The following is a 12,705-nucleotide window of genomic DNA, read 5'->3' on the forward strand; positions in this document are numbered from 1 at the left end:
TAGAACAATGTCACAAAGATTCAATTAAGGTGTTGACAAAATTAGCACAAGGAGGACACAGGGTGTCTAAAAAGAAATTGCAATATTGCCAGCCTCAAGTGGAATACTTGGGAAGATTAATTGCATTTAGCACACGAGCTATAGCTCCAGCTCAATTAGAAGGTATAAGTAAAACACCGTTACCTCAGACAGTAGGACACATGATGACTTTTTTAGGAATGACTGGCTTTAGTGCCGATTGGATAGAAGACTATGCAATAAAGACAGGGCCTTTGAGAGAAATGATGAAACAAGCAGGATTACAACATTTAAGCAATCCATTAAAATGGAACACAAATGCCTTACTAGCATTTGAAGCAATAAAAAAAGAATTACAACAGGCCCCTGTCCTGGGAATGGCAGAATATGATAAAATGTTTCATCTATATGTGGCAAACAGAGTTGATGGTTATGCATCAGCTGTATTGATGCAAGAGACCTGTAGTGGAAGGAAAAAACAGCCTATAGCGTACTACAGCACAAAGTTAGACAATGTAGCCCAGGGATACCCACCATGTTACCAACAGGGTTTAGCTGCAGTGTATTATGCTTATGAAAAAGCATCCACAATAACTATGGGGTACCCAGTGACTATATATACCCATCACAAAGTTGTGGAATTAATAGAACAAGGGAAATTTGTTCTGACACAAGCTCAAATTCTAGCCTATTCCTCATTACTCACATATCCAGATGTTACCATTAAAAGATGCCAGACAGTTAATCCAGCTGAATTAATTCCTTTGGCTTTTGAAGGAGAACCTCATGAGTGTGTGAATGAGTCCTTGGCATTTACTAGATTACGACCAGATCTTGAATCAACACCTATTTCTGAAGCAGAAGTTACTTACTTCGTAGATGGTTCTAGCTTTAGAGATCACGAAGGAAATCATACAGGATATTCAGTAGTGAAGAAAAACAAAAAAGAATATGAATCTGTAATATCACAACATTGTGTACAGCCATGCTCTGCTCAATTAGCAGAATTAAAAGCTCTCACAACTGCATGTCAGTTAGCAAAAGGACAAACTGCTAACATTTTTACAGATTCAGTATATGCTCATGGTGTATGTCATCTATTCGGAGCAGTGTGGAAACAAAGAGGTTTCAAAAAAAGTGATGGGACTCCCATCCAACATACTGAACAAATAGGGCAATTGATTTCTGCTATGATGCTACCAAAACGACTAGCAATAATCAAATGTCAAGCACACAAGAAGGGAAATGACTATGTCATTAAAGGAAAAAATGCAGCAGATTTAGAAGCTAAAAAAGCTTCAGGGTGTCAGGTAGCAGTATTAGCACCTGTTGTGTTTATCGAACCTCATCCTCAACTGGATGACATTATTCGAATTCAACAACAAGCAGGCCCCTATGAACAATCAATCTGGCATCAAAGGGGAGCTAAAAAAGACTCACAGGAGATCTGGCGTACACATGAAGGACACATTGTTGCACCTACTTCACTGTTGAATATTCTTATTACAGATGCACATGGTTTTGACCATTGTGCAAGGGGAGAAGTGGTAAGAAAAATTAAACAGCAAGGATATTGGTCTCCTTATTTATATGCAATGGTGGATGAATTTTTGTCCACATGTGAAGTATGTGCTAAATACAATGTAAGAAAAGGCATAGTGACACCAATAGGTCATATTCCAACACCTGAAGGCCCCTTTAAACATCTTGTATGCGATTATGTGGATATGATAAAGCGTGTACAAGGCAAAAGATACATGCTGGTTATCATAGACAGGTTTAGCAGATGGGTGGAGGCGGTACCATCCGCAGATCTAGGAGCAGGAACGGTAATAACATTTCTAACAAGAGAGGTAATTCCTAGATTTGGAATTCCATCAGAAATAAGTTCAGATAATGGGTCGGCATTCATACAAAAAACTGTGAAACAAGTATTGCAACAATTAAGAATAAAACAGAGATTAGGATGTGTTTATAGACCTCAATCACAAGGGTCAGTGGAGAGGGTTAATGGAGTTATCAAGGCCAAAATAAACAAAATATGTGAAAGTACTAAACTTAATTGGATTGATGCATTACCGCTCGCACTAATGAGCTATCGCATGCAAACTAACAGGAACACGCATTTAACACCGCATGAAATGCTTACGGGTCGACCCATGCCTGTGCCATATTGTAGAGGTCCCTATAAAGGACCGCCTCTAGAACAATTACAAATGGAACTTCGCTCTTATATGAAGAAATTAACTGACATACATAAAGCTATCTATTTACAGGAAAAAAGAAAAGAGCCCAGAGAGGAATCGGAGACTGCCTGTCCAGTTGTTCCAGGTGACCAAGTTTATCTGAGGGTATTCCGGAGAAAATGGAATGAGCCCAGGAGAGAAGGACCCTACACAGTGGTGAGAGCTACTCCAACAGCAGTCCAAGTGGAGGGAAGCACAACCTGGTATCATCTAAACCACTGTACTAGAGTTCCCACAGGAAAGGCAGAAAGAAAGGAAAACAGACAACCAGACAATGCAGGAGAGAGCAATGAGGAAAAATCAGAGACACATGATGAAGTGCAAACTGACGAGAGCTCACCAAAAGATACACAAGGAGCTTCTTTCCTCCTGTCAGACAAACTGGAGAGGACAGAGAATAAGTCTGACAACATGTCTGAAGACCATCCTATGCCTAATTGATCTCATAATGCAGACTCAAACTCAACCGATAGAAAGCAACCTGACTTCCCTTCCATTGACTTTTCAACCTTTGAACAAAACTGACAATGTTATCAACTCAACAGAACCAATGATAATCAAAATTCGTAGAGACATTGATTATGATGTTCAAGGTGATGAAGACATTAGTCAAATTGATGCATTATGGGATACAGCCCAAAATAATGAATGGTATAAATGGGCAGCTTTTACAGCTAAAGAAACAGGAAAAGAGGAGTTGCCATATTAATAGGAGGATTATTATTTTGCTGTGTATTACCTTTATTAAGATCATTAATCGTCAATGCTACTGTTAAGCAAATGGAAGTGATAAAAGTCCCGAATAATCAACAAAGGATCACTGAAAGGAGTCTGGAGGAATATTATGAGGGATGGCTAAACAAACTGAACTTAAATGAGCAAACTTTTGACGATAGTTCTATTGACTCTAACGAGAATGATGAAGATGTCTAAAGGTGAACCATTCCCTGGATATAAGTGCCAGTTTAACTTCGGCCCAGGGAGGCTCTCTACGATACATAAGGTATCTGAGCTGAAGATCAACTTTCATAATCTTGTGATATTCAATTATTGATGTAATGTATGTATTTTATGCCTTTTATACATAACTGTGATAACCACAGGCAAATGCTGAACCAATTGCACGCTCACGCTTATAACATTGTGTACTATTAAAGAAGGAATTAGGGAGACTGGATCTTTTACTCCCTCCTCGTCAAATAAGGAGAGAGATGTTTGGTCCAGTAATCCCTCAGAGTGGAATTTCATAATCTACTCACTGGTGATAATACAATGTGACTTATTTAGTCACTAGGTAGTGTAACTAATATGACTGGATTTTGGAGTAGCACTCTGGATAAGAATAATCAAATGTGAGACTTACTAAGTCTCAAAGGGGAGAATATGTGGAAGATTTTTATTAGTAAGATTTTAATTAAACAAGTATATAATCAATGTGAATCTAGCCATTTTAGTTGCTAGTTATTACTCCATTATAATCTTATAGGTAATAGAAAGCTACGTGCTGGAATGTACAAAACTGATGAGAAACATATGGTCAGACATACATACAGGGCCTTTCTTTAGAATAAATCAAGCAGGGGGTCTCTCCTCTCTAGGGAGGTATTAAAATTGTAATCATAAGGAAAAGTTTGACTATGTGGAACCGCCCCATATAGTGTATATAAGGAGATACCAAATAACATTCGAGAGATCTCCTTGCAAGGACTCTCGACTTTATTTTCCTTGAAATAAAGTATTTTCTTCTGAGAGAAAAATCCCAGACTGAGTGTGATTCTTCAGAGAAGGGCAGACGACACCACACCTGCGCTAGCATTTCTTTTTTTATGCAAATATATAGCCTACCACATATTGTCGGATATATGCAAACTATAAACAAGTGTGAATTACAGTACAGTATCTTACCCTGGACAACATAGTGATGAGCACGTCGCCGAATTACATACTTTTCTGATTTTGTTAAATTCTCAGGGTATTTTCCACTAATTTGGTAGTTTAATATCTCCTCATATTGTGTCGGATCCATTCTGAAAAATAAAAAGGTCTAAATTTAATCTTATTTAAAGTGTTTAGACTTCTTGTAATGTAGAATTAGTAAAGTTAGCTACACATTCGGAATAGTTAGTAAATGAAACAATCACTATTAAATATCGGCAGTATGTCATTAATCATGACAGAAAATGCATCCTATTATTTAATACAAATATTTTTTGGTGTTGTATGAAAATAAAACAGCAAAACGTACCTCATAAATGTTTCTTCATTCACACGCAAAAGTCACAATCCTTTTTTATTATTATTGTGTGATCACCTCCACATAACCAGAAGCGCAGTAGGCAGTGACAGCCGTGACAGGGCACTAATTAATGTCGTTTTTTTATTTATTTAAATTGATGTGTTATAAGAAATAATGAGAATGAATAAAAGTATGTGTTTGTGTTATAAATTCAAATGTGTGTATGTGCGAGTATGGGTGGGGGATGGGAGAAAATAAATCTGGCAGGAATATATGGTGGGCACTGGGCAGACTGTTATAAATCCTCAGAAGGTAATATACAGGGGGGGTACCACTTTTTCTGGACCTCCGGGTTATACTGTTCCCCCTGTGTTCTCAGTGGAAGGGTCTGATCTGTGGATGACAGTGTTTACACGTAAAAGAAGACAATTAAATGCATCACCAGCATCACTGTAGTGTGTTATAAATGCTCAAAAGGTAATATACAGGGGGGGAACCATTTTTTCTGGACCTCCGGGTAGACGAAACATAGGCCTATCATAAAATATCGTAAATGAAAATAACAACACAGTACTTATTGTGCAGTGCAATATAGTTTATTTATGTGTGCAGCAAAACTGACAAAACGACACACACACACACACACACACACGATGTAGGCTACATTAAAACACACAGTAATAATAATAATAATAATAATAATAATAACAATAATAATAAAAAGAACATGAAATTAGCAAACGATGTACATTAAAACATCTAAAACCTACATGTAACGCAAATTATCTAGTAAACAACGTAAACTGTACATTACTAGTAATTTACAGTTTAGTATATTACAGAAATGTAATATATGGCCATATATATACTTATATTTTAAATAGCATGACATATATCTCTACATATATTTGACTTATCTGAGAACACAATATATGCCTCCGACATATATGTATACATATATTTGACGTATCTGAGAACACAATATATGCCTGCAACATATATTTGACTTATCTGAGAACACAATATATGCCTCCGACATATATGTATACATATATTTGACGTATCTGGGAACACAATATAAGCCCGCCACATATATGAACATTTATGTGTCCAAACATGTGAAGAAAATATTTGAGTTCATCCATATATGATACCATATATCGGCATATATTACAGTATAGTATTGGTTTCTCGCATATATGGACAACATTAAGTATAAATATGTTACATACATTTTAAATATGTGGAAAACAAATATGTATGTAAACATACATGCATGTGATACTGATGCATTTTTAAAGTGGTGGCATATGGTTATGGTACTTTGTGGATGTATTTGTCAAAAATGACAAAGAAAACACTGAATTATTGTACTAAAAATACTATATTTGGTATTCACACAATACAGACACAATATCTCCAACTATAGACATTCAGATATAATATATAAAACAGTACATTTTGACTATTTTAAATATTGGCGTTTGAGGTATTCAGACATTAAGTATCATCTTTTCAAACTATTCAGACAAGTAAATACAACATTTCTATTATTAACTGGCATTTCATTACATGACATTTTGACAAGTACAAACAATTCATGTCAAGGTATTCAGAGTTAGACAATATTCTTTTTAACTATCATTTAGCATTTCATTGACAAGCGAAAACTCTATAAAGAATGTGTTTTCACCATTTGGTCTGCATGGGTAAAAATGTTTTGCATTCGATGACCCCTTTCGTTTTTTTTATCAATTCGTCAACTCATTACGATTCAAAAACATAAAAACATAATTAACCTTCAGGTTTGGAAGATTCATAAAGAGACACTTTCTCTGAATAACTGCAGCTGGAACAGCTGTCAGATGCCCCAACTTTTTGCCAACAGCAACAAAGTGGTGTGGGTTTGACAATGAAGCAAAAAAAACTGTGTCGCTTTGTTTCAAAATAATGTCCTATGGCATAGCAGTGTTCCCCACTTCCAAAGTCTGCAACAACAAACTTATCAACACTGAAAATACTGTTATCTGTGAGGACTACAACATGCGAGTTTCTCTTTCTCTCTCTCGAATGTCTTTTAGAGTGCGTAACTTCACCATTAATCACTGCCCTGTCACGGTAACTGACGAGAATTCTCTCTCTATGTGATTAGCTACATTGTGGAGGGCAAGGTAGTCATCTTGCTCAAGTCTTACTTTCTCATGTCTGCCTCCAAGTGCAATGACCTCTTTACACCTTATTGCACTCTGGGTGTGTGTAGGACTGACTAAGTCTTCAAAGGCCGAAATGCATTCAGACGATGCATTTGACAGTGTTTTCTGGGCATATAAGGGCAGACCTTTTTGTAACTGAAATGTTTTAGCAATCTGCAAAGGGACCCCTTGTGTGCTCTTGATCATTTTGAGCAGGCTGTGATTATATGACTCAAATGTGAAAGCTGAATGAGCCCATAAAGGACCCCAGTTTCGCACACTTTGTGCAAGGTGAAGAGAGAGATGGACATTATAGGACATGTTTTGTATACCATAGAGATCCCCCATTTCCATCACAAATCTCCTAAGCATGATATCTGCTTTCCTGAATTTGTTGCAAGGTGACACTTTCAGTTAAGAGCAATGCCAAAGCCTTCACAAACCGTGTCCAGTGGATTAGATAGCACTCTGGTAAGATCCCTTTAAGCACTGGGATGCTATAGTAGAAAAGCCACATGTACCACTCATGCGCCTTCCAATAGTTTCTCTCTCGCAGTGATCTAGGCACTCTCGAGACACAGGAGGGTGGTTGAATAAGGTGAAGTTTTTGATCAATCACTTGGATACATCTTCCTACATACCATGGATTTTCATGATTGCCACTTCCAACCCACATATAAGTCATAGATCTTGCAACACCAAGAAGACAGGCGTGCATGTAGTCAGGTACGCAACCTTGTATCAGGTCAACTGATGGGATCAAGGACAAAATAGACGGTCCTTTCACTCCTTTCACAGTAGTGCGATTTTCTATAGCCTCTCGAGCAAAATCTAGGCTGCTACCATGATTTCTGCTTTCAGTATCAGACTCAAAAGGATAGACCCGTACATGACCTTGACCCTTCTCAACGACTGTACCTTTTTGAAAACAGTAAGAACATCCAAATTCTCCATTGAATTGCTTAAAATTTTGAATCATCGGTCTCGCAACAGAATCACATATTGCAACCAAGGGAAATACTTTGGACCGGCCATGAATACCATTTACACTGATCCACTCAAACCCATGAGTAAGCAATTGATTGCATTCTTTCACAAATGGTGATAAGTATGTGTTACAGTTTGGCTTTGATGGACCAAACCATAAGGCTGCCAACATCACTTGTTTTGCTCTCAAATCAGGTGGTAATTCATTGACTGTATAGAGAAGTGGCCAAATACTGTAAGAAGATTTCTTAAACACAGGTACCCCGTCACAGCTAAAGGTTAGTGTGAGATTGACGTGATGCTCAGATTGGCCTTCAATATTTCTGTTAACCCTCTTGTAAAGCTCACCATCGGTGATATCTGTCAGTGGACTAGAGTGAGCAGCACTGTTAGGCCTAGTCAACTGGCTGAAGAGTTCCTCTTGTTCCATCATATTCCTTAATTGTGATTCTAGTGGAAAAACAATAAAGAAGTGCCCCTGTTTCATGTGATCGGCTACACTACAAGAATACTGACAATTAGGACAAACCACTTTTTCTCCCTCAATGTTTACAGAAATTGTGCATCCCTCACATATGTAGTGAAACTGAATATTTCTTTTCAAGTCATCAAAAGTTCTGTAAAAGTGATGTTTGGTAGATGACGCAGCATGCCTCTGACTTATAACGTTAACAACTTTAAGTGTGTCTTCTAAAGCTTCATCAGTCAGTCCATGCTTGAGTTTTAAAGCAAGAAGAAGCAACTCATGCTGTTTTCTTGTATCCTCGACAGTAGCAGTTTGCGGTACCTGCCCATATGCACAGGAAGTGTTTGTAGAGGTTTGGTGGACTGGTGGTATGAATGAGAGTGGAGGTTCTTCACAGACCTGCAACACACAAAGAAATTTATAATGTTATTTTATTTCAGCCAACGATACCAAATAGCAATGATAAAGTATGTGTATTAATCTTAATATTATAAAGTAAAACTTGCATAACAATTAACATTCCGGTTTGTTGAGATTTCACAAATAAGCAAAAATGAGCCTTAATATGTGACCGGGAGTAGTTTTTAGAATGTAATATAATAATATTATTTTATATAATATTTATAGAGACAGCTATTAACATTTACCGATATAGTACTAATGAGTGCAGAATCAGTATCAGGCAACACAAGTGCAGGATCACAGGAGACGAGTGCAGGATCATGTCGGTCGAGTGCAGGATCAGGATCAGGACCATGTGAGTTCAGTGCAGGACCACAGGAGACGAGTGCAGGATCAGGACCATGTGAGTTCAGTGCAGGACCACATGAGACGAGTGCAGGATCAGGATCAGGACCATGTGAGTTCAGTGCAGGACCTCAGGAGACGAGTGCAGGATCAGGACCATGTGAGTTCAGTGCAGGACCACAGGAGACGAGTGCAGGATCAGGACCATGTGAGTTCAGTGCAGGACCACAGGAGACGAGTGCAGGATCAGGATCAGGACCATGTGAGTTCAGTGCAGGACCACAGGAGACGAGTGCAGGATCACGTCGGTCGAGTGCAGGATCAGGACCATGTGAGTTCAGTGCAGGACCACAGGAGACGAGTGCAGGATCAGGATCAGGATCAGGACCATGTGAGTTCAGTGCAGGACCACAGGAGACGAGTGCAGGATCAGGACCATGTGAGTTCAGTGCAGGACCACAGGAGACGAGTGCAGGATCAGGACCATGTGAGTTCAGTGCAGGACCACAGGAGACGAGTGCAGGATCACGTCGGTCGAGTGCAGGATCAGGACCATGTGAGTTCAGTGCAGGACCACAGGAGACGAGTGCAGGATCAGGACCATGTGAGTTCAGTGCAGGACCACAGGAGACGAGTGCAGGATCAGGATCAGGACCATGTGAGTTCAGTGCAGGACCACAGGAGATGAGTGCAGGATCACGTCGGTCGAGTGCAGGATCAGGACCATGTGAGTTCAGTGCAGGACCACAGGAGACGAGTGCAGGATCAGGACCATGTGAGTTCAGTGCAGGACCACAGGAGACGAGTGCAGGATCAGGACCATGTGAGTTCAGTGCAGGATCACAGGAGACGAGTGCAGGATCACGTCGGTCGAGTGCAGGATCAGGACCATGTGAGTTCAGTGCAGGACCACAGGAGACGAGTGCAGGATCAGGATCAGGACCATGTGAGTTCAGTGCAGGACCACAGGAGACGAGTGCAGGATCAGGACCATGTGAGTTCAGTGCAGGACCACAGGAGACGAGTGCAGGATCACGTCGGTCGAGTGCAGGATCAGGACCATGTGAGTTCAGTGCAGGACCACAGGAGACGAGTGCAGGATCAGGATCAGGATCAGGACCATGTGAGTTCAGTGCAGGACCACAGGAGACGAGTGCAGGATCAGGACCATGTGAGTTCAGTGCAGGACCACAGGAGACGAGTGCAGGATCAGGACCATGTGAGTTCAGTGCAGGACCACAGGAGACGAGTGCAGGATCACGTCGGTCGAGTGCAGGATCAGGACCATGTGAGTTCAGTGCAGGACCACAGGAGACGAGTGCAGGATCAGGACCATGTGAGTTCAGTGCAGGACCACAGGAGACGAGTGCAGGATCAGGACCATGTGAGTTCAGTGCAGGACCACAGGAGATGAGTGCAGGATCACGTCGGTCGAGTGCAGGATCAGGACCATGTGAGTTCAGTGCAGGACCACAGGAGACGAGTGCAGGATCAGGACCATGTGAGTTCAGTGCAGGACCACAGGAGACGAGTGCAGGATCAGGACCATGTGAGTTCAGTGCAGGATCACAGGAGACGAGTGCAGGATCACGTCGGTCGAGTGCAGGATCAGGACCATGTGAGTTCAGTGCAGGACCACAGGAGACGAGTGCAGGATCAGGACCATGTGAGTTCAGTGCAGGATCACAGGAGACGAGTGCAGGATCACGTCGGTCGAGTGCAGGATCAGGACCATGTGAGTTCAGTGCAGGACCACAGGAGACGAGTGTAGGATCAGGATCAGGACCATGTGAGTTCAGTGCAGGACCACAGGAGACGAGTGCAGGATCACTTAGGGTAACAGCAGAAACACATACCTGAAATAGGAAACCAATATTTATGAAAAAAATAAATATTACTTCAAGGCGGTATTCAATTCTTCAAGGCAGTATTCAATTCAACATGTTTCCTTAATCTCTGATAATACATGATTTTGTTGTACAATAACTTACCAACTTAAAATGAATAAACACGAGCTAGAGCTAAAACACTACAAATATAACATTATAACTAAGTTAGACTTTATAAAGTTGGTGCAAGTAAAATGGTAAAAATGGAAGCAGGTAGCCTGCAATCCTGACACAGATCAGTGTAGAATTAGAATGTGGATTTCAATGTGTTCACATGTAAAGTGACTTACTTTTTTTCTCCTTGGGGAGCCTGAACATGCCGCTGACCTGAAAGAAGAAAATAAGAAAAAATGAGAATTGTATTTTAACACTAAGCTTGACCATTTCTTCAGGGTTTGGCAATTTATGTCGATTTGTTTTTTTTGTTTTTTTGCAATTTCTCAAGTGATTTTATTATTATTATTTTCTTTAAGGTCCAGTTTACACATATGTAGATATTTTTATAATCGGATTTTTAAAAAACATCAGTTTGAGATTGCTAAAACTTCAGTACAAAACACACACTTACAAACTTATACTTTATAATTGTTATTTTCCCCCAATCATTAGATTCAGCAGCATTTGTTCTCCAACATTAACGTTAACTTACATGTCAATCATGTCTCCTTTCTTTGCATGGCTACAATAAACTTAAACCTACCCAGAATCATCTTTCTATGGCTCTGAACCTACCTAAAGTTCCGTGTACTTTTTCGTTCATTTATTTTTTTAACAAATAAATGAAAAACGAAAATAAATTGTGATTTTCTTTTTTCTTTTACACGGACCACCCCTGGTTATACATAAACAATTCTCATGAATGAAATGCGGAAAAGGTCAATGGTCCGTGTATCTTTTGGTCATTTGATTTTCTATTTAAAAATAAATAAAGATAAATGAGAAACGGTTTGATTTTCGTTTTGTTTAAGAAACGCAAAACGAAAATGTAGCTGGATTTTTCGTATTTTTGTTTGTGGGTAAAAAATGAGATTATGCTTTATTATTTGTTTGAATGTGTGGGCGGCGCTGAAACGCCCCTTTCATCCCTTCTGTACTGCACCGACAAGCGGCCACCGCAAACTCAGTTCATTTTCACCAGGAGAGAAGCGGCAGACAGCAGAGCATATTAATCCCGCGGATTCAAACAAATATTAAAGCATAATCTCATTTTTTGCCCACAAACAAAAATACGAAAAATGCAGCTAAATTTTCGTTTTCCGTTTCTTAAACAAAACGAAAAAACGAAAATCAAACCGTTTCTCATTTATCTTTATTTATTTTTAAATAGAAAATCAAATGACCAAAAGATACACGGACCGTCAATATTACTCAAGTTTTCCCTTTTCTTAAGCTTTCTAAATTTAACAGAAACGGATAATAATAATCGAAGCATGCTTGCTTGCTAGTTCACATAGACAGTATAATTCAAGTTAGGCAGCTGCTAGATATAATTGCTAAGGTAACTAACGCTATGTCTTATGCACGCACGGAATTGTCTTTTAAAGTTAGCTAACGTTATCAGTATAGTGCACTTACCTTTTCCATTGACGTGCTGTTCGCGCAGGAACTGCTGCACCCGTGGTAAGGTATTTTCGATACTCCATTTATGAACTTAAAATCAAAATGCCGTCTTCCATAATTGACTCTGAAATCACCCAAGCTAATATTTATTTGAACCTTCTTCTTCTTCTTCTTCTTCTTCTTTATGGCAGTTGGCACACAGCGTCTGGTTGCCGCCACCTTCTGAAATGTGTGTCAGAATAATATATTTACCTACACTTAAATTATCTTTATTAAACCAGTTCTTCTAAAAAAAAAGAAAAAAAAGAAAAACCTAAATCTCCAGAATTCATTTGGAAAATATAATTTAATATCAAATGTATCT

The 12,705-nt window shown here is 39.3% G+C and overlaps 1 protein-coding gene across 1 annotated transcript; it reads right to left on the reverse strand.

Annotated features, from left to right (window-relative positions):
* Positions 1–5,696: 5,696 nt before the first annotated feature.
* Positions 5,697–8,854, reverse strand: LOC132148764 (uncharacterized). The gene is made up of 2 exons (XM_059557462.1): positions 8,793–8,854; positions 5,697–8,544 (listed from the first exon to the last, which is right to left on the reverse strand). The coding sequence occupies exon 2, from the start codon at positions 8,164–8,166 to the stop codon at positions 7,057–7,059; it is 1,110 nt and encodes a 369-aa protein (XP_059413445.1). The 5' UTR covers positions 8,167–8,544; positions 8,793–8,854; the 3' UTR covers positions 5,697–7,056.
* Positions 8,855–12,705: the final 3,851 nt, after the last annotated feature.

Source organism: Carassius carassius, chromosome 9 (assembly GCF_963082965.1).
Source record: "Carassius carassius chromosome 9, fCarCar2.1, whole genome shotgun sequence".
NCBI lineage: Eukaryota > Metazoa > Chordata > Actinopteri > Cypriniformes > Cyprinidae > Carassius > Carassius carassius.